General features: G+C 44.1%; 1 protein-coding gene across 1 annotated transcript in view; it reads left to right on the top strand.

Moving 5' to 3' along the window:
* Nucleotides 1-22520, top strand: part of CC2D1A (coiled-coil and C2 domain containing 1A) — a 3016164-nt gene that overhangs the window by 1107567 nt on the left and 1886077 nt on the right. The window contains exon 15 of the mRNA XM_044057686.1: nt 22260-22432. Coding sequence (XP_043913621.1) covers nt 22260-22432 — 173 coding nt within the window. The remainder of the gene's footprint in view (nt 1-22259; nt 22433-22520) is intronic.

The raw sequence follows: 22520 nt of genomic DNA, 5'->3' as shown, positions 1-22520 counted from the left end.
TTGCCGCTTAGCGAAAGAGGTCTCCTTTGCCAGCTGAGGTAAGTTTTTCTTGTTAAATAAGAGAAAAAAAAGTTTAGTTAGGGGTTTTTAATTTCCCTTCCGTGTTAGGTTAGCCTGTATTAGTACAGCCCACCCTATTCCCTTCCTTTTTAAACTTTTATAATAGTTTTTTCAGTTAAAGTTTTAGTCAGGCCTAGTTCCCCAAGTTATTCCCTTCCTGTGTGTCTGTGTAGGGATTAAGTTGTGTGTTTGTGGGGACTGTTTGTGTATATCCTTTTAGGATGTCTAGGGAAGGCAAGGTCTCAGGCTTCAAGAAGTGTGACCAGTGCTGTCAGAAAATGTCCCTGACAGACGGTCACACTTCTTGTGTGTGTTGCCTGGGGCCTTTGCACCTGCAGGACTCCTGTGCGTTGTGTCATGCCTTTAGCCAGAGAGTCCTGCAGGAAAGGAGGAACAAACTGATCCTCCGAGGTTTGTTAAAACCTGAAGGTTCTCCTCCCAAGCAAGGGGCAGGAAAACCTCTTAAACCACCGAAGGCTCAGGCTACAGTGTCCAAGCCTCCTCCGGTGGCTCCGCCCGTCGAGCCAATATCGGCTCCGGCTGGAGCCGATGCTTCTGCTGCTAGAGTAGTGGGTTCGGTGCCGGCCGGCGCCGATACCCTGACTACTGTTGCCTTGTCGGCTCCGGCTGGAGCCGACACTTTATCCAGCATCGGAGCCGAGAGATCCTCGGCTCCATCTGGGGTTCAAGGGACTTCGCCCGATGGCTCCGCCCGTAAGAGATCCCGGTCCCCTTCGATACTAAGTATTCACTCGGCTCCGGGGTCTCCTCTTTTGTCGGAGCGGAGCCATCGGAGCCGATCTTCGAGATCTTCCAGGCTGTCTGACCACGATTTGGAGAGGTTGGTAAGCAGGCTGTTGAAGTCTCAGGCACTGGCCCAAATGCTCCATAGCCCGTCTCAACAGACTTCGGCTACAGCCCCATTTCTTGAGATTCCTCCTCCGACTCCACTCCAGAGTTCGGAGCCGGAGCTTCTTGGGACAACGACTGTTTCGATGCCGGAGCCGATACATCCTTCGGCTCCGTCATCCTCGGCTCCGATCTCCTCCTTGAGACTTTCCTTGGAGGGATCCGGTCGTCGGGTTTCCACTGTCGGCTCCGAGGGGGCTAGTGGCATCGGACCCTTGTCCGACCCCGCCCTCCCTCTCGGAGCTTCGGCTTTGGTAAGCTCGGCGCCGACATCGGCCTCGGAGCCTTCTCTCCTTGGAGCCGACCATTCCTGTTTCTTTGGAGCGGGTGTGTTCAGGTCTCCCGGGAGAGGAGCCTTTGAGGTGATGAGGAGTGTCCTGGCCTCTGAGCCTGGTCAACGGTCTATCCCTCTAGCTCCTCCCTCATCAGTGCCTGCAGATGCCTCTTGCCAGCCTCTTGCTCTCAGGCCCAGGGATCCATCGCCCCAGGTTTCCCCACTGGGAATTTCCTCCTCTTCCGAGGTTTCTCCTGACCCTGCAGGGGAACCCCCTCGGAAGAGGACGTAAGAGGAAACACACAGACTCCCCTGAGTCTACTACATCTGATACCGACTTAGATGAGTCGGAGGGTTCCCCACGGTCCCCCTCTGAGGATGTCTCATTTTCAGACATCCTTGAGCTCCTCAAACAGAGGGGAATTGGCCTCCATTGACCCCTCCGAGGATGAGTCGGTATACCTGGAGGCTTTGGATCCCGACCCTCCACCTCCTGGGTGTCTCCGCCTTCGACCCACTCATGCAGGTAGTGGCTCGGAAGGCGTGGGCGGCTCCAGATTCTGTGGAACCTGTTCCTAGGAGACCATCCAAGTTCATCACGGCCCCTTTGGACAAACAGTTCCTGTCCAAAGGTGTTTCTGTGGATGCTATGGTGGTGGCGGCCACTAAGAAGGAACTGGCGGATCCTTCAGTACCTGTCCATCCTCCTAATAAGGATTCTAGGACCATGGACAGGTATGGAAAGCGGATGTTTTCTTCAGCGACCTTTGCAATGCGTTCGCTGAATTACCTTTGTCACTTCACCAGGCTTCAACGAGATATTCTCAAGGAACTGGGAGAAGTAGTCCAGGATCCTTCAGCTGCTGGGGCTCAGGAAAAGATTGCCTCTCAGCTAGCTATCCTGAATTCGATATCTAACTCCTCCATGCGGCTCATATCTTATGCAGCCGATGGAACGAGCAGGGCCGCAGGCACAGGTGTTGCTCTTAGACGCCAAGCCTGGATGCGGCTGTGTAATTTTGCGGACCCTTTTAAGGCGTCCTTCACCAACACCCCCTTTGACGGTTCGGCTTTGTTCGGACCTCAGGTGAAGGATACTTTGACCAGATGTGAACAAGACGGTAAAACTCTTTCTGCCGTTGGAGTCCAGTTTTCCACTCCTTCTAGACCATATCCCAAGGGTCAGAAGGGGGGGGAAGATGTGGTTCCGTAAAGCCCAAGGAGCTACACCGGACACACGTGGTCAGTTTACCCCTAGAGGCAGAGGGGTAACAATAATAGACGCCGCCCTAGAGGCAGGGGGGGGTCCTCAGAATCAGGGCAACAGGGAGCCTCTTCCTGAGAAGCCCTTTCAGCATCCCTGAGGTGTTGCCCGACTGTCCACCCTTGGAGGCAGTCGGGGGAAGAATTTCGCTGTACCCAGTAGCCTGGCAATCCCTATCACAAGAGAAGTGGGTACAGTCGATTATATCCGAGGGTTACAAAATCCCCTTCGAAAGGTTTCCCGTACCTTTACAATCCCTTCCAGACATCTCACCCGGTCAAAGGGATTTGGCAAAACAGGAAGTTTCAAGACTCCTGGAAAAAAGAGCCATCCAAACAGTGCCGGCAGACCAAGTAGGATCCGGCTTCTACTCAAGATTCTTTTGGTCCCCAAAAGGACGGGAGATTGGAGACCAATACTAGACCTAAGCAGACTAAACAAGTCTGTCAAAAAGGCAAGATTCCGGATGGTCACGCTGCAATCCATTCTGCCCTTTCTGGGCAAGGACAACTGGATGTGCTCGATAGACCTTCAGGATGCGTACTATCATATAAAGATTCACAGACGCTCCAGAAGGTTTCTCCGCTTTTGGCTGGGAGCCAGTCATTACCAATTCAGAGCACTGCCCTTTGGCCTCACTTCAGCCCCCAGAGTGTTCACCAAATGCATGACAGTGGTCACAGCTCACCTGAGACGTCGAGGATTCCAAGTGTTTCCTTATTTGGACGACTGGCTCCTCTCCGCCACCTCCAAGGATCAGCTTCTTCGGTCCAGAGACTACACCTTACACCTTTGCAAGAGTCTAGGAATTTCGGTGAATTTTGAAAAATCCTCTCTGTTGCCTTGCCAATCTATCACCTTTATAGGCGCAGAGTTAGATACCGTCAACATGTTAGCAAGACTAACAAATCAAAGGATTCTGGACATCCAGAAATTTGTTCAACTTCTGTTACAAAGCAGCAAGGTCAAAGCCAGGTTTGTCTTGAAGGTTCTAGGCCTAATGGCTGCAGCCATTGTTCTTCTTCCACTAGCTCGCTTCCACATGCGTCTCCTGCAGTGGATGTTGTTCACGCAGTGGTCGTACCACGATCTGCCCATGAGACACGAGATCTTAGTGACACAGTCTTGCAGGGCTCATCTACGATGGTGGGTATCTTCCCCTCTTCTTCATCAGGGCCGACCATTTGTTCCCCCTCCTCCAGTTGCCACAGTCACCACGGATGCCTCTCTGATCGGGTGGGGGCATTATCAGGGCAGGATGGTCCACGGACGTGGCAACCCATAGAATACCACCTGCACATAAATGTCCTGGAGATGAGAGCAGTGCTTTTAACGCTGCAAGCCCTCGACGACTTTCTTCCCACAGGGACTATTGCAGTACAGACGGACAACATGTCCGTGGTCTGGTACATCAACAAACAGGGCGGAACCAGGTCCTATCCCTTATGTCGAGAAGCTCTCAGACTTTGGCAATGGGCGATCTCTTCTCAGCGGTTTCTGATAGCAACGCACATCCCCGGCAGGTCCAACCTATTGGCGGACAGGCTAAGCAGATCTATTCGGATGCCTCACGAGTGGTCTCTCAATCAATCTGTAGTGGATCAGATTTTTCTGAAGTGGGGCACCCCTTGTTGCGATCTTTTCGCTACCCCTCAAAACAGCAAGTGCTCAGATTACTTCACACTATTTCCTCTTCCAGGCCAACCCTTGAGAGACTCTCTAACCCAGGATTGGCCTCGGGGACTTCTTTATGCTTTTCCACCCTTTCCATTGATTCCACAAGTCATTCAGAAAGCCACCGTTCTGAGAGCGAAATTGATCCTCATTGCTCCATATTGGCCTCGACAAATTTGGTTTCCGTCTCTACATCATCACCTTCTGGTGCAGCCCTGGCATCTGGACCCAGTTACGGATCTTTTGATCCACCAGTCGGGTCAGCAGCACCGAGCCATTCATTCTCTCAACCTCACTGCTTGGTTGCTCCACTTCCTTCCCTAGCCAGGCTACCAATGATTTCTGACTCAGTCAGAGACATTTTAGTGTCTTCTTTAAAGTCGTCCACTAGAACTGTTTATGCTAGCAAGTGGCGACGTTTTTCTATTTGGGCAAACGCCAGAAATATTGATCCTCTCACCGCTCCTATACATTCTGTTTTGGATTTCCTGGCGGAGGTTTTTCATTCAGGATCGTCATCATCTACAGTCAAAGTACAAATGGCTGCTATTTCCAAATTTCATGTTGGCTTGCAGGACAATAACATCATGTCTCATAAGTTATGCAAAGCCTTTTGAGAGGAGTTTTTCTCCTAAAACCGCCTGTGAAACATCCTCCTCCGCAATGGGATCTGAACTTAATGTTGGCATCCCTAATTCTACCTCCTTTTGAACCGTCTGCTACGTGTTCTTTAAAGTTGTTGACATGGAAAACTATATTTTTGCTGGCTGTTACCTCTGCAAGAAGAGTTTCTGAGATTCAGGCCCTCTGTATTCGTTCACCTTATCTGGTGTTTCATAAGGATAGGGTTTCGCTCAGAACTAACCCTTCCTTTCTTCCCAAAGTTGTATCTCAAGCCAATATTAACCAATCTATTGATCTACCAGTTTTCTTTCCTAACTATTCTGACAGAGCTGAACAGAAGCTACATTTTTTGGATGTTCACCGCCAGCTCAGGTACTACCTACATAGGACTAAACAAGTTAGAAAATCAGACCAATTGTTTGTCTCCTATGCAGGAAACAGGTTGGGTCTTCCAGTATCTAAAGTGACCTTATCTAGATGGTTGACTTCCACCATTTCCTATGTGTACTCTCTAAGGGGCAAACAACTATCTTCTAAGCCAAAAGCACATTCGACCAGGAGTCTATCCACTTCTGTAGCCTTTCAGGATAGACTTCCCATTGACACTATTTGTGCAGCAGCTACTTGGGCCACGCCTCATACCTTTGTGTCTCATTACAAGTTGGATTTGGCCTCCAGAGATAGGGCCAGTTTTGGTTCCACTGTTCTCAAGAGTCTGTTCCATTGAGCCACCCGGGATACAGGTGCTAGGGACGCGGTCCCATCCAGCAAGAATGAAGGCGAGATTGACAACTTAACATTTAGAAGTTATGTACCTACCATAACCTTCCATGTTAGTTGTCTTCTCGCCTTCTTTCTTAAGGCCCTCCCTCCTTCCCCCTGGCCTGGACAGATCTTGGAGAGTTCCTATTAGATTGCTTCCTCTGGAGCATTGTTATGAGGACTTCTTTTAGGAACCATGGTTCCTAATTATTTTAGGATAAGTCTTTAGCAGGGTTAGTTAGCTACCAAAGGAGATCTGAGGTAGTTCCGCCTTGCATCATGGGATATAGGGTTGCCTCGAGCTGGTAAAAGGAGTTCTCGAGCTAAAGCTAGTGCCGAGTCGGAGCCGAGGATCGGCTCCGAACCCCATCCAGCAAGAAAGAAGGTGAGAGAAGACAACTAACATGGAACGTTATGGTAGGTACATAACTTCTAATTTCATCTCCTACACTAATGAAGGCATGTGTTCCTTGTGTATCTTTCCCTGCCAGTTGCTGCCACCCTTTTCCAAACTTCCAAGTTCTGGTTTAGTTTGTGTAGTTGTAGGGGACAGGTTCGAGGCAGCCAGGAGGTTCCATCAGTGATCAGATTTGAGGTACTCCTTTGGTGCACATGTGATACTGAGAAAACTGTGCAACTATTAACTGCACTGAGTAATCTTTGGTCCTTCAGCATGCAAGCAAGAGCACACCTTCATATAGACAGCATGTGTGAGAGAGCAGCTATCTGACAATACTCTGATTAGTTAGTCAGTCACATATCGCTGTGACTAAGCTGTGTTTTTTTATTTATTTCAGAGCTGCCTTACTATCTTACAACCTTGATTTGTGGAAGTACTTAATACACGTGTTACCTGCCTTACTAAAAATTATCCTGCATGTCAGTTTGTAATGTATGGTGCATGTTAGTAAATGTTATGCATGTGCATCTTTTGCTTCGACATGTAGGCATTCAGATTTCAGCGATTTGTCCAAGACCAGCAAATCAAACAGAATGTCTGAGCACTTTTTATAACTTACTTTAAGCTTAATACTATCAAAGGTTTAGCAGTTAAGGTGGTTGGTCGGTTTTGGATAAAAGCTTCTGGTTTTAGTGATTGAAAGAGTAGAAAAGTAAAATGGTGAGTTTAGAGAGAGTTCGTGGGTATGAACACTGATAACTTGAAGCTGAGTTTCAGCTGTGCAGAATTAAGTGTCCACTGAATTTACTAATTGATTTGTCTGTGTGACTTTTTAGTCTTTGTTATAGATGTTAGTTGAGATATTTTGCAGACACCTTAATGGTTATGGACATCAGATGTGTTTAAAGACCTTTTGTTTTTAAAGTATAGCCAGATAGTCCACTTATGCTATGCTGTTGAAGTCATAAGAAGACCAAAACATGCATATCCACAGCTATTGGGGTTTTGCTTTATTGGCTTGAATATGTCTGTAAAGACTAAAAAAGGGAAAAGTAAACACAAAAAGTGGTCTTTGTGCCCAAACTGTCACTGATAACCAAATGAAAGGCACAGCAAATCAGCAAGTGAGCGTTTAATGGCACTCCACACGTAAAATCAACGCACAAGGACAACCAAACAAAAAATAACGCTGCAATAATTTCAAACACATTTTCGTCAGTATTCACTTCTTCAGAAATGGTTAACAGTTCTAAATGTGTTTATATATATATATATATATATATATATATATATATATATATATGTATGTATGTATGTCAGCTGTTATTTAAATCAGCCAATACAATCCCCTACTCACTTAATAATAAAATTGAATAAACAGTTAAGCATTTGTTGTTAAAAATTAAACATTAAACAAACCCGCAGGTTTCTTTACAAAAGTGCAATGTCATAAAACTCACATTTTAGTTGTAACAATTGAATACATGTTCTTTAAATAATTTGTGAATTTTACAGTGGTCTTAACTTAAAAAACTTAATATTTCAAGAACACGTTAGTGTTTTCTCCATATTAATACACTACCACCCTCTAGTGGTGAAACAAAATAATTGACATTGGAAGAGATATAAATGTTAAAAGGTGAATTGTTAGTGTCTTTCGGCTTTTCCCAGTTAGGGGTTGCCACAGTGGAACTCCGATCCGCTAATGATTGGCAGTAGAGTTTTACGTGCTGGCTTGCCGGGCCTGACGCACAGCCTTCAACGAAGGAACGCTAATATAAATCTTATGTAACGTAAGATACATGATAAAATTCATACCTGTTTAGAAAAATATATAAAAATATATGAATATATACAACATGTATATTGGTGAATAATTATAACTTGGCTGATCTCACTTTTAATACAGGTTTTAAAGAAATCATTTCATTTAAGCCTGGATAGCTACCAGCTGCCAAAGTTAGTTGTCAAAACAGCTCTTTATATTCTAAACGGGCCTCCCAAGGTCCACCCCTAGGGTCTAGGGGGACTACCTCAATGACAAAAAATTTATATTTTGCTGACTTACATGATAAAGTGTGTTTAAACAATGCATTGTTTACATTTTCTTTTCTTAAATCATATAAGTGCTCGTACACCCTTTGTCTCAGTTTTCTCTCTGTTTTGCCAATGTAGAAGGAGTCACATATTTCACGTCACAATCTATACCAAACCACAAGTGTTGCAGTTTGCAAATCCTTTGGTAATAATTTAACCTCTACTTTTCAAAAATATGTTATCTACTTCCCTGATGCTGACACAATAATGGCAATTTCCACATTTGTGTGTACCTTTTTTGTTAGAGAGGTGTATAACCTGATGTTCATCGTGTTACCCTGCTGCAGTCATCACACTTGGGTTATCCTGCCATCAGGCGGTCCCGCAGTCGGCCCGAATTCCAAAGTCTTGGTCCGGCGTCGGTTGCTGTCACTTCTTCCCTGATGTCAGTGTGGAAATCTGACCCCATTTTCTTCAGTCTTTCTTGCCGAGCGGTGCCCGAAGCAGAAGCAGTTCTCAAGTGCCGGTCGGCCGACACCTGAGATTTTCGATTTGAATTTCAGTCCGAAGTCTTCAATAAAGCTAAGTACCCCGTTGGGAAACATTTTCTTGCCTCAGTCCGATGTCAGAAAAAGTTAACAATTGCATTTCTTGTGGGAAGCAAATACCTCATAAGGACTTCCATTCCTCTTGTATACCTTGCCTAGGCCCAGACCACAACGTCACAGGTTGTCGGTTTTGCGCTAGGTTTAATAAACGCACTATCAAACGCCGTTTTGACTTTGCACGGCATTACTTTGGTAGGAAATTTAATTATATCATGCCGTCAGAGCAGCCGACGACTGCAATTCATAAAAAACACAAGGATAAGGACAGGCAGCCTAGGAATAAGCCAGACCTCGAGGCCTCAGCTGGGCCTGTCGTCGGTTCTCCGGTTTTTAGTGAGGCGCCTACGCAGCCCCTGACGACCGCAGAGATGGAACCCCAGACAGCTGCCGACTCCCAAGCAGAGTCTACTAGGCCGACGAAGCCATCTACCAACACCGGAGCAGAATTAGACACCGGTGCAGAGGAAACACCTTCGGTTGCAGAATGTGTCTTCAGACCGACTATACTCACCATTAAATCTTAAGCTTAAAACTCCTTTAAAACCTAAGAAAACTGTTCATCAGTCTACAGGTCAAGGCCCCATGCCTAAGAAACAGATGCTTAAGATGGCTGAAGATTTAATTACCCTTATCAGGGGTTCCCATCCCCCTCCTGATAAAAGACCAAGACAAGAGGAGGATTATGCATCCTCTGACCAGCTTTCTCTCTCCTCAGATTCTTCTGAGGAACAGGATCACACGTTTCCACCCTATGAGGATTCTGATGCTGAAGACTCTATTCCCTCAGCATCTCCCCCTGAAGACTACTCCTTTGGGGAAACATTACATACCACGAGGGAACATTCCCACTGGGAAGGCCAGGATTACTCAGATTCTAAGAAAAGGCTCAGAGAGTTCCTTTTATTACCCCAGCACAGACCTCTTGCTATCCCTCCTGTTTTAGATATTGTGGATGATGTCTACTTGGAGTCTAGTTTAAATCCAGACTCTCTACCTCCTGCTCCAGCCAAACCAGACAGATACTACAGAGTACCTGACTCATACAAATTCCTTTATAAAAACCCTATAGCTGACCCAGAAACCATATTCCATGGTCCTAAGGGAGCAAAAGCTTCTATGGCTAAAAATCCTGTGCCCTCTGAAAGGGATTCCAGAGCCCTAGATAGATGGGGAAAGAAAATATACACCTTTGCAACTCTGGCTATGAGAGCATTAAATTGCCAGTTTCACATGTTGAAATATCAACAATTCCTGATGTCTCAGTTAAAACAAAAAATGAGCACACATTCAGAACAGCCTGAATTCAAGGAAATGCCGGATCTGTTACATGCAGCTGAACAGGTGGGCAAGCATACTTTACAATGTGGATTAGATTCATTGGAAGCTTCCTGTAGAGCAGCTGTTACTGGCTCTGTCATTCGTAGACATGCTTAGTTAAAAGAGCAAACCCTCCCTGACCATGTTAAAGCAAAATTATTAGATGCACCTTTACAACAAGATGTATTATTTGGTGTCAAAGCAGAAGAGGTTTTAAAGAAAATGGAGGATAAGGCTGAATCTATGCAAACGGACAAGGATTTCTTGCAGGTACAACCCCCTCGCTTCAGCAGAAATTGGCCAACAAAAAATTGGTCCTTTCCAGCTTCAGACAGATCACAGAGGGGCAAGTACATACGCCCAAGGGGCAGAGGTCAGTCACAGGGCCCTTACAAACCTCGCCAATGGGGTTCTGCTACCCAGAAAGGAGGAGAAGACAGGCCCCAAGCTAGCAGAAGGCAAACACAATGACTCAATCCTCAAACTACCAAGCAAATTTCTCCTGGCAACACCCTTGGGAGGAAAACTAACATTTTTTGCAGACAACTGGCACATCATCACAAAAGACAAATGGGTTCTAAACGTGGTCTCTCAAGGATACAGATTCCACTTTCATACCTTACCAAGGATCAAAGGAATGCCAAACCTGCCACCAAATCAATGGGCAGAGGCACAAAAACAAATTACAGCTCTCATGAACATGAGAGTCATTCAACAGGTACCTACACAGGAGCAAGGACAAGGATTTTACTCAAGACTCTTCCTAGTTCCAAGAAAGGACAAAGCATGGAGACCCATTCTGGATCTTTCAATTCTGAACACCTATCTGAAAGTGCCAAAATTCAAGATGCTAACACTACAGCAGCTTCTTCCCATGCTGGGCAAGAATGCTTGGCTAGTCACTTTGGACCTCAAGGAGGCATACGTGCATGTCCCTATCAGACAAAATTGCAGAAGATACCTCCACTTCATTGCAGGTTCAACGCATTATCAATTCTCTGCACTGCCCTTTGGCTTATCTACTGCGCCCAGGGTCTTCACAAAATGCCTGGCACCAGTAATTGCATACTGCAGACAAAGAGGAATTCAAATATACCCATACCTGGATGACTGTCTTATTCAAGCAGAAAGCAAGGACATTCTTTTACAGCATCTGGCATTTGTCAAACACCTTCTAAGTTGCCTAGGGTACACAGTAAACGAAAAGAAATCAAAGCTAGTGCCCTCACAAAACATAATATTCCTGGGTGCCAGCTTGAATACAATGGCCCAGATGGCTTATCTCACGCCAGACAAACAACGACAGCTGTTTCAGTATTTCAAAATAATGGCAACAAAGACCCAACTCCCTGCAAGAAAAATTCTGCAGGCCTTGGGATTCATGGCATCTTGCATACTACTAATACCATTTGCAAAACTGCATATGAGGAAATTACAATGGTACCTAAAAAGCATATGGACTCAACACAGCCACTGCTTGGAAACAATGATACCACTCATTCCCTGCCTTCAACAGGAGTTTCTATGGTGGGCACAGGCATGTCACCTCAACAAGGGTCAGCCTTTCACCTTACCCACAGCCAGGCAAACTATGACAACAGATGCATCAGACTATGCCTGGGGAGCACACATGGCAGGACAGTGCATTCAGGGCAAATGGACTAAAGATCAGAGACACCTGCATATCAATCAAAAAGAAATGCTAGTAGTGCAGAATGCCCTAACAGCTTTCAAGGACCTTCTACACCCAGGGCAACTACTAATAAGGACAGACAACACCACAGTTATGTGGTACATAAGCAAGGGGGCACACATTCCTACCCTCTATGCAGGCAAGCAATGACCTTGTGGAACACTGCATTTTCTTACCAGGTTCAGTTACAAGCACAATTCCTGCCAGGAAAGAAAAACACATTGGCAGACGACCTAAGCAGAAACATCATGGATCCACACGAATGGAAACTAGATCCACAAGTATTTGCAATGATAGCTCAAAAATGGGAACGCCCAGACATAGATCTGTTTGCAAGCCCCCACAACCACCAACTTCAAAAATTTTGCACAAGGACCTTCCATCCACTAGCTTGGAAAGTGGACACCCTCTCATTCAGTTGGAATACATTAACAGTGTATACCTACCCTCCACTGCCTCTTCTAGCAAAGGTACTGCTGAAAGTCAGATTAGAGAGGCCACAAATGATTCTCGTTGCACCAGACTGGCCATGCCAACATTGGTATCCAATCTTAAGGAACATGGCTCAGGGCCCACCATGGATTTTGCCACAAATTCCTCACCTGCTCACCCAGCGAGACAATCTGATTCTACACAGCCAGCTCAAGACTTTAAACCTGGCTGCATGGCAAATTACCTAAACAACCAGCCAACACCTTTATCCAAAGCTGTTATGGATGTCATTCTGGAAGCCAGGAGGCCCAGCACCAGGAAAACCTACTCAGACAAATGGAAAAGATTTTGTGCCTGGAACCAGACTTAAGGCCTAAATCCCCTGGAGCCGAATATTCCTCAGATTCTACAATATTTAACTGAGATGTTACACAAAGGACTTTCCTTTTCATCTATTAAGATCCACGCCTCATCAATTTCAGCTCAATACAGCACGGATCCTCCTTTATTTTCACATCCACTCCTAAGACAGTACCTCAGAGGGGCTAAAAACTTAAGACCGCCAAGGAGAGCTCCAGCACCTACTTGGGATCTCAACTTTGTCCTGGAAAAGCTTACACTGCTGCCCTTTGAACCAGCTTTTTCAACTGATTTAAAATTTATTTCATGGAAAACTGCCCTACTACTAGCAATAACCTCAGCTAGAAGAGTCTCAGAGCTACAGGCAGTAATGGCAGTGGAACCTTTCCTCATTTTTCATCAAGACAGAGTTTCTCTACGAACGAATCCTTCCTTTATGCCAAAGGTGCTATCCAGTGTGGCCCTAAACCAAACCATTCACTTGCCCACCTTCTTCCCAAATCCCCAGAACAAAGGAGAAAGACTCCTGCACTCTTTGGACATTCACAGGCAATTGCGTTACTACTTGGATAAAACTAAGGCTTTCAGAAAAACTGACCAGCTCTTTGTAGCCTATGCTACAGGATCACAAGGAAAAGCTATCTCAAAACAGACCATTTCTAAATGGATAGGACATTGCATACGTTTCTGCTACACACATAATGGGAAACCAGTACCTGCTAACATTAGGTCCCACTCCACCAGGGCTACAGCTACATCAGCAGCCTTTCTCAGAGGAGTGCCAACCAAGGATATTCTGGAAGCTGCTACTTTGAGTTCAGTGCACACCTTCACCAAACACTATCACTTACCTCTTTACTCTAAGACTAGAGGTGGTTTTGCCACTGCAGTTTTGCAGGGTCTACTAGCTTCTTCTAACCCTGTTTGACTCCACCTCCCCTCCTTAGCTTTGGGATTCAACCCAAGTGTGATGACTGCAGCAGGGTAACACGATGAACATAGTACAGTTTTGTACCTACCATAAATGTAGATTTTCGAGTGTTCACCCTGCTGCAGTCCAGGTTACCCTTCCTCCATCCCCTCTGAACTAGCTGAACTTAACTCTACCACTTTATCCTATTCTACCTCTGTGGTGTATTTGCTTGTACCTAAGGGTTTTGTTTTATTTTTTATATAGCCATATGTACGTATATATATATATATATATATATATATATATATATATATTTTTTTTTTTGCCTACCTTTTGGGGGCACCTGACATCTGGGGCAAGAAAAACTGAAGAAAATGGCGTCGGATACCTCTTATATACCCCTGGCACACTGACGTCAGGGAAGACGTGACAGCAACCGACGCCGGACCAAGACTTTGGAATTCAGGCCGACTGCGGGGACCGCCTGACGGCAGGATAACCCAAGTGTGATGACTGCAACAGGGTGAACACTCAAACATCTACATTTATGGTAGGTACAAAACTGTACTTTTTCCACCCTCCAATATGTTCTTAATATTTTGTCCTTTTTTAAAAAACAATCTAAGGGGTTCTTCAAAATTTAAATTTAAATCTGAGAAGTTGGCAAACCTGTTCCACTCGTCATGTATAATGTTCTTAACCCTGTTAGTCTCACCATTATAAGTGATGGTCAAAGCCGACTGATAATGTTTTCCATCAACTGGAAAATTAACGTTAGTGTTGATGGTATTTAAAATTTTTGTTGCATTTCCTAAAATAGGCAAAAATCTAGTTGTCCTTGCTTTTCTTACTTCGTCGGTCACCCTTTTTATCAAATCATCTGAATAACCTCTTTCTAAAAACATGTTTGCAATAAATTCACATTCTAGTTGAAAGTCAGGTTCATCTGAGGTCATCCTGCTGGCTCTTACCAACTGCCCCTTGACAATTGCCTTCTTTTGATGAGGAGGATGTGAGCTGGTGTAATGCAGGTAAGTATTGAAGAAGGTCTCCTTCCTGTATATTTTAGACTTCAAACCCTGATTTGTTCTTTGTATACACACATCTAAAAAAACTGAGTTGAGAACCATCTATTTTGTAGGCAAACTTTAAAAATTCCGTTGTACTTGAAGCATAATCATAAAACTCAAGAAATTTGTCAGCATTGCCAAAAAAATTTTTTGCCATTGAGGTAGTCCCCCTAGACCCTAGGGGTGGACCTTGGGAGGCCCGTTTAGAATGTAAAGAGCTGTTTTGGCAACTAACTTTGGCAGCTGGTAGCTATCCATGCTTAAATGAAATGATTTCTTTAAAACCTGTATTAAAACTGAGATCAGCCAAGATGTTCATCGCGTTTCACTGTTGCAGTCATTACACTTGGGTTATCCTGCTGGCAGGCGACCCACAGTCGGCCCGAGATCCAAAGTCTTGGTCCGGCGTCGGTTGCTGTCGCCTCTTCCCTGACGTCAGTGCGCCAAGGGTATAAAAGTTGCAACCGACGCCATTTTCTTCAGTCTTTCTTGCCGCGCGGTGCCCGAAGCAAAAGCAGTTTGCAAGTGCCGGTCGGCCGACTCCTGAAATTTTCAAAATTGAATTTCAGAACCAAAGTCTTCAATAAAGCTAAGTACCCCATTGGGGAAACTTTTTCTTGCTCCAGACCGATGTCAGTAAAAGTTAATTGTATTTCTTGTGGGAAGCAAATACCTCATAAGGACTTTAACTCTTACTGCATTCCTTGCCTGATCACGATGTTACTAGTTGTCGGTTTTGTGCTAGATTCAATAAACACACTATTAAACGTTGGTTTGATTTTGCTTTAGATTATTTTGGATGAAGATTTAATTATATAATGCTTTCGGAACAACCGACGACCGGAATGTATAAAAAACGCAAAGACAAAGAAAAAGACAGGCATCAAAGGTCCAAAACCGATGACGAAGCCTCTTCTAGGCCAGTCGCCGGTTCTCAGTGAGACGCTTTCGCAGCCCCTGACACCCGCTACCTCAGAGCCACAGGCCGTAACCAACAGCCACGTGGAGGCCCCGAGGCCTGTGGAAACTCAAGGTATTGGGCCTACGGGAACTATACCCTCAGATGGGTCCGGAACCACTGAGCAGGCACCGGCTTCTGAGGGTGTTTTCAGACCTTCACAGCTTACAATTAAGGCTACTACAGCAGCAAAGGCAAAGTCAAAAACACTATTAAAGACAAGGAAACAAGTACATCATTCTCCTGAACAGGCATCCATGCCAAAGAAACAGATGCTTAAAATGGCCCAAGGAAACAAGTACAGCATTCTCCAGAACAGGCATCCATGCCAAAGAAACAGATGCTTAAAATGGCCCAAGGAAACAAGTGCAGCATTCTCCAGAACAGTCATCCATGCCAAAGAAACAGATGCTTAAAATGGCCCAAGGAAACAAGTGCAGCATTCTCCAGAACAGTCATCCATGCCAAAGAAACAGATGCTTAAAATGGCCGAAGACCTTATTACTTTAATCGGGGGCTCCCATCCCCCTCCTGACAAAAGGCCTAGGCAAGACACTTATTATGATTCCTCTGATCAGGTTTCCATTTCCTCTGATTCTTCTTCTGATCAGGGCTATTCTCTCTCTCCCTCCCTCCCTATGAGGACTCTGATGCTGGAGTCCATTCCTTCAGCCTCACTGCCTGAGGATTATTCTTTTGGGAAAACCCTGCACACCATGAGGGGGCATTTCCACTGGGAGAGCCAGGATTACTCAGAATCCAAGAAAAGGCTCAGAGATTTCCTTTTATTGCCTCAGCACAGGCCCCTGGCTATCCCTCCTGTGCTTGATATTGCAGATGATGTTTTTCTGAATCCAGTCTGTCTCCAGATTCTTTACCCCCTGCACCAGTAAAGCCAGACAGGTACTACAGGGTCCCTGACTCTCATACATTTCTTTACAAAAACCCCACTGCAGACCCAGAAACAATTTCTCAGGGTCCTAAAGGGGTTAAAGCTCCCACTGCCAAAAACCCTGTCCCCTGAGATAGGGATTCCAGAGCTCTGGACAGATGGGGTAAAAAAGTTTACACTTCTGCTACTTTAGCTGTAAGAGCTTTAAACTGTCAAGTTTCACATGCTTAAATATCAACAGTATCTCATGTCATTGTTAAAGCAGAAAATGGTTACAAATATAGAACGTCTTGACAGTAAAGAAATGCAGGATTTATTGCATGCAGTTGAACAAGTGGGAAAGCATACTCTGCAATGTGGTTTTGATTCATTAGAGGCTTTGTGTAGAGCCACAGTTACAGGCTCAGTTATTCGAAGACAGGCTTGGTTGAAAGAACAAAGTTTACCTGACCATGTTAAAGTAAAATTATTGGATACTCCACTACAGCATGATACTTTGTTTGGTGTTAAGGCAGAAGAGGTGTTAAAGAAAATGGAAGATAAAGCAAAGTCAATGCAAACGGTGAAAGATTTCTTACAGGTTCAACCACCTAGATTTAGCAGAAACTGGCCTTCAAAAATTGGTCCTTTCCAGTGTCAGACAGGCCACAAAGAGGCAGACACAGACGCCCAAGAGGCAGATCTCAGCCCCAAGGCTCCTACAGACCTAAACAATGGGGTGCTTCAGCCCCCAAAGGAGGAGAAGACAAATCACAACCTTACAGGAAACAGTCACAGTGACTTCCCTCTGCAAATGCCAAGCTCTTACCTGTTGGCAGCACCCCTAGGGGGGAAGCTAGCACTTTTCTCAAAAAATTGGCACATACCCAAGACCAAGGGGTGCTGAATATAGTTTCTCAGGGGTACAGGTCCACTTCCACATGCTTCCAAAACTAAAAGGTATGCCAAACCTGCCACAAAACCAATGGGCAGAGGCACAAAAACAGATTGCTGCTTTTATGGATATGGGAGCTATTCAAAAAGTTCCACAAGAAGAACAGGGACAAGGATTTTACTCAAGACTTTTCTTAGTACCCAGAAAAGACAAAGCCTGGAGACCAATACTGGACCTGTCAGTCTTAAATACTTTCCTTGATGTACCAAAATTCAAAATGTTAACACTACAACAACTTCAGCCCATGCTGGGCAAGGAGGCTTAGCTAGTTACTTTGGATCTCAAGGAGGCATACCTGCACATCCCAATCATACAATCGTGCAGAAGATACCTCAGATTTATAGCAGGCTCAGTGCATTACCAATTCTCTGCACTGCCCTTTGGCTTATCTACTGCAGCCAGGGTCTTCACAAAATAACTGGCACCAGTAATTGCATTTTGCAGACAAAAAGGAATTCAAATATGTCCCTACTTGGACGACTGCCTTATTCAAGCAGAGAGCAAGGACATTCTTCTAAAGCACCTGGCGTTTGTAAAAAGGTTGCTAATTTGCCTAGGGTACACAGTAAACGAAAAGAAATCAAAACTAGTGCCCTCTCAAGAGAATAATATTCCTAGGTGCAAGCTTAAATACAACTGCCCAGATGGCTTATCTCACACTAGGCAAACAAAGGCAACTGACTCATTACTTTCAAATGATGGCTACAAAGATCCAGCTCCCTGCAAGAAAAATTCTGCAGGCCCTGGGTTTCATGGCATCCTGCATTCTACTAATTCCATATGCAAAACTGCATATGAGGAAACTACAATGGTATCTAAAAAGTGTTTGGACTCAGCATTGTCACAGCCATGAGACAATCATAACCTTGATCCCCTGCCTACAACAGGAGTTTTGATGGTGGTCCCAGGCCTGTCACCACAACAAGGGACAGCCTTTCACCTTACCTACAGCCAGGCAGACAATAACAACGGATGCATCGGATTATGCCTGGGGAGCACATATGGCAGGAAAATGTATTCAGGGCACGTGGCCCAAGGAACAAATGCATCTTCAAATCAATCAAAAAGAGATGCTAGCTGTACGGAATGCCCTGACAGCCTTCAAGGACCTAATACACCCAGGACAACTATTAAAAAAGATGGACAATACCACAGTTATGTGGTACATAGACAAGCAAGGAGGCACGCATTCCTACTCCATATGCAGACAAGCCATCACTTTGTGGAACACAGCCCTGACCTACCAGGTACATCTGCAAGCACAATTCCTGCCAGGAACAAAAAATACACTGGCAGACGAACTAAGCAGAAATCTCATGGATCCTCATGAATGGAAGCTAAATCCACAAGTGTTCAGCATGATAACAAGGGAGTGGGGACGTCCAGGCATAGATCTTTTTGCCTCCCCTCACAGTTGCCAAATACAGAAATTTTAGACAAGGACTTATCACTCTCAAGCATGGAAAGTGGATGCTCTATCATTCAGCTGGAAAAACCTGACAGTCTATGCCTTCCCTCCGATGCCTCTTCTCACCAAGGTGCTTCTAAACATCAGACAAGAGAGGCCAAAAATGATCCTGATTGCACCAGACTGGCCACGCCAGCACTGGTACCCAATCCTAAAGACTTTGTCCCAAGGCCCACCTTGGCCTCTACCTCAACTCCCTCATCTTCTGACACAGCAAAACAATCAGATTCTGCACAGTCAACTCAGAATCTTAAACCTGGCAGCATGGCGGATAATGTAGCCACTCAGACTGCACCTGTCTCTAAAGCTGTTATGGATGTAATTTTGGAAGCCAGGAGGCCCAGCGCTAGGAAATCTTATGCAGAAAAATGGAAGAGATTCTGTGCTTGGAACCAGGCACAAGGGCTCGACCCACTGGTCCCTAATATACCTCAGATTTTGCAATACTTGACTGAGATGTTAGACAAAGGCCTATCTTTTTCATTTATTAAAATCCATGCCTCTGCCATTTCAGCTCATTACAATGCAGATCCTCCTATTTTTTCACATCCTCTACTACGACAGTACTTCAGAGGGGCAAAGAATATAAGACCCCCTATAAGAGCATCAGTACCTACTTGAGACCTCAATTTTGTTTTGGAAAAACTAACACTGCCTCCATTTGAACCAGCCAGCACAGCTGATCTTAAATTCTTGTCATGGAAAACTGCTCTGCTCCTAGCAATAACTTCAGCAAGAAGAGTCTCAGAGTTACAGGCTTTGATGGCTGAGGAACCTTTCCTCATTTTTCATCAAGACAGGGTTTCTCTTAGAACAAACCCAACATTCATGCCAAAAGTGGTCTCCAATGTGGCCTTAAACCAAACCATTCATTTGCCTACTTTCTACCCAAATCCCCAGAATAAAGGGGAAATACTTCTGCACGCTTTGGATATACACAGGCAGCTACGATTTTACTTGGACAAAACAAAAGCTTTCAGAAAAACTGAGCAACTGTTTGTTTGTAGCGTATGCTGCAGGATCACAAGGAAAGTCTATTACGAAGCAGACAATCTCCAAATGGATAGGACACTGCATCCGCTTCTGTTATGCACAACATGGCAAATCTGTGCCTAAGGGCATTAGGCCTCATTCTACCAGACCATCAGCCACTTGCAGCTTTCCTCAGAGGGGTACCAATCAAAGACATATTAGAAGCTGCATCCTGGAGCTCAGTGCACACTTTCACCAAGCACTACCACCTACCTCTCTACTCTAAATCCAGAGCAGGCTTTGCCACCGCAGTTCTGCAGGGCTTGTTAGCCTCGCCAAATCCAGTCTAGACCCAGCCACCCAACCTCAACTTTGGGATTCTACCCAAGTGTAATGACTGCAACAGTGAAACACGATGAACATAGTACGGTTGTGTACCTACCATAAATGTAGATGTTCGAGTGTATTCACTGTTGCAGTCCAGGTTACCCTCCCACCATCCCCCTCTTTGCTGGGACTATTCTGTACTTCTCAACTCTATACAACCTATGTGGTGTATTTGCTTGTAGATGAAGGAAATGTTTATAGTAATATATGCATGGTTGTTTGGCATATTTATATCTTTTCAGCCTTCCTATCTGGGAGCACCTGACATCTGGGGCAAGAAAAACTGAAGAAAATGGCGTCGGTTGCAACTTTTATACCCCTGGAGCACTGATGTCAGGGAAGAGGCGACAGCAACCGACGCTGGACCAAGACTGGAACTCGGGCCAACTGCGGGTCGCCTGCCAGCAGGATAACCCAAGTGTAATGACTGCAACAGTGAATACACTCGAACATCTACATTTATGGTAGGTACTGAACTGTACTTTATAATTATTCACCAATATACATGTTGTATATATTCATATATTTTTATATATTTTTCTAAACAGGTATGAATTTTATCATGTATCTTATGTTACATAAGATTTATATTATTTATTCACCTTTTAACATTTATATCTCTTCCAATGTCAATTATTTTGTTTCACCACTAGAGGGTGGTAGTGTATTAATATGGAGAAAACACTAACGTGTTCTTGAAATATTAAGTTTTTTAAGTTATTTAAGACCACTGTAAAATTCACAAATTATTTAAAGAACATGTATTCAATTGTTACAACTACAGTGTGAGTTTTATGACATTGTACTTTTGTAAAGAAGCCTGCGGGTTTGTTTAATTTTTAACACCAAATGCTTAACTGTTTATTCAATTTTATTATTAAGCGAGTAGGGGATTGTATTGGCTGATTTAAATAACAGCTGACATACACACACACACACACACATATATATATATATATATATATATATATATATATATATATATATATATATAAAACACATTTAGAACTGTTAGCCATTTCTGAAGAAGTGAATACTGACGAATACGTGTTTGAAATTATTGCAGCGTTATTTTTTGTTTGGTTGTCCTTGTGCGTTGATTTTACATGTGGAGTGTCATTAAACATTCACTTGCTGAAAAGTAAAACATCATGGACCATCAAAAGCCATATAGCTGAACCATATATTCCATGGGCCTATATTACAGGAAGTTGAAGGCATCACACAGTGAAAGCTTTAGTGTGGCTAGGCTTTTCTTGTAGTTTTTGCTGATTGATTTGTCTATGTGACCTTTTGACTCTGGTTTGAATTTACTTGCAAACTACAGGAGCGATTCAGCTCTTGGAGGAGGACACAGCTGCATTTGGTCTGAAGGACAGTTAATAACTATACTACATATCTGTAGGATTACCAGTCAGGATGCTTCAGCTGTCCTTTAAGCAGGTTGGCTTGTCTTTTTTGTTCATCTAATTTGCAGTCAGTTTGAGAAATGAGTGTATTAAGTTTAGATTTAATAATGCAGCCTTTCTTATTAGAAGGGTTCCTGTTCAGAGTCAAAGAAGCAGAAAGTTTAAAGCGTCAAAAAGGAGAACTGGCCTGTCTGGTTATCCACAATTTTCATAGTTTATGACCGAGTATTTTTCTTTTCAGTTTTCATGTACTCCTAGGTTACTTAAGGTTCATAGCTAAAAGCCTCATTGCAGTACATGAGGCTTTTGAGAAGCCTGGCCCAATTTCTCAGTTGCCTGAGAACACTGTCTGGTTAAGTGATTTTGGACATATTTATTTAAATAAAATTAAACCATATGAGTCACTACTGTGGTTTAAAAGTGGTGGAGCTGTAACTTGCAATACTTTATAAAATATAATTAAATTAATTGGGTCTATATTATAAGCACAAAAAGACTAAACCGCGAACACTCACATGAGCGAAAATGCCAGTAATCGAACTTGCTATTGTGGGGTGCTGTGCCCCCACACCCCTGCTAACTAAATATTCTAACTCCGAGGTCACACTACAGTGAGGAAAGGGCAAATATCCCACTCCTCACTGTAACATGACCCCACAATCACACTTTTGGTTCCCGGCATTTTCGCTCATGTGAGCGTTCGCGGTTTAGTCTTTTCCTGCTTATAATATAGACCCAATTAAACTACTTTTTTGATTTCTGTTTCTGCAGACTAACATTAATTACTCTTTAAAAAAAATATATATATATATATTTTTTTTTTTTCTTTTTCCCTTTCATAGCTCAACAACAACTAGACTTTTTAGAGAACCGGAAGAAACAATTCCAGCAGGCTGCACTCCGTGCCAAACAGAAGAATGATATTGAGGGGGCAAAGATGTACCTTATCCAGTCTCGTGGGTTAGATCCTATGATTGAAGCAGCAAAGAATGGATTACCTGTAGACATAACAAAGGTGAGCATGTGTGCAGCATTACAAGAGGTAGCAGATAGTGTTGATGCCTATTTTCTGTAAGATCATTAAGATAAGGTGCACGTTAGGC

This window comes from Protopterus annectens, chromosome 15.part0, assembly GCF_019279795.1.
Source record: "Protopterus annectens isolate FY-2018-M chromosome 15.part0, PAN1.0, whole genome shotgun sequence".
Lineage (NCBI taxonomy): Eukaryota > Metazoa > Chordata > Ceratodontiformes > Protopteridae > Protopterus > Protopterus annectens.
This window is presented reverse-complemented; position numbering and strand designations above follow the sequence as displayed.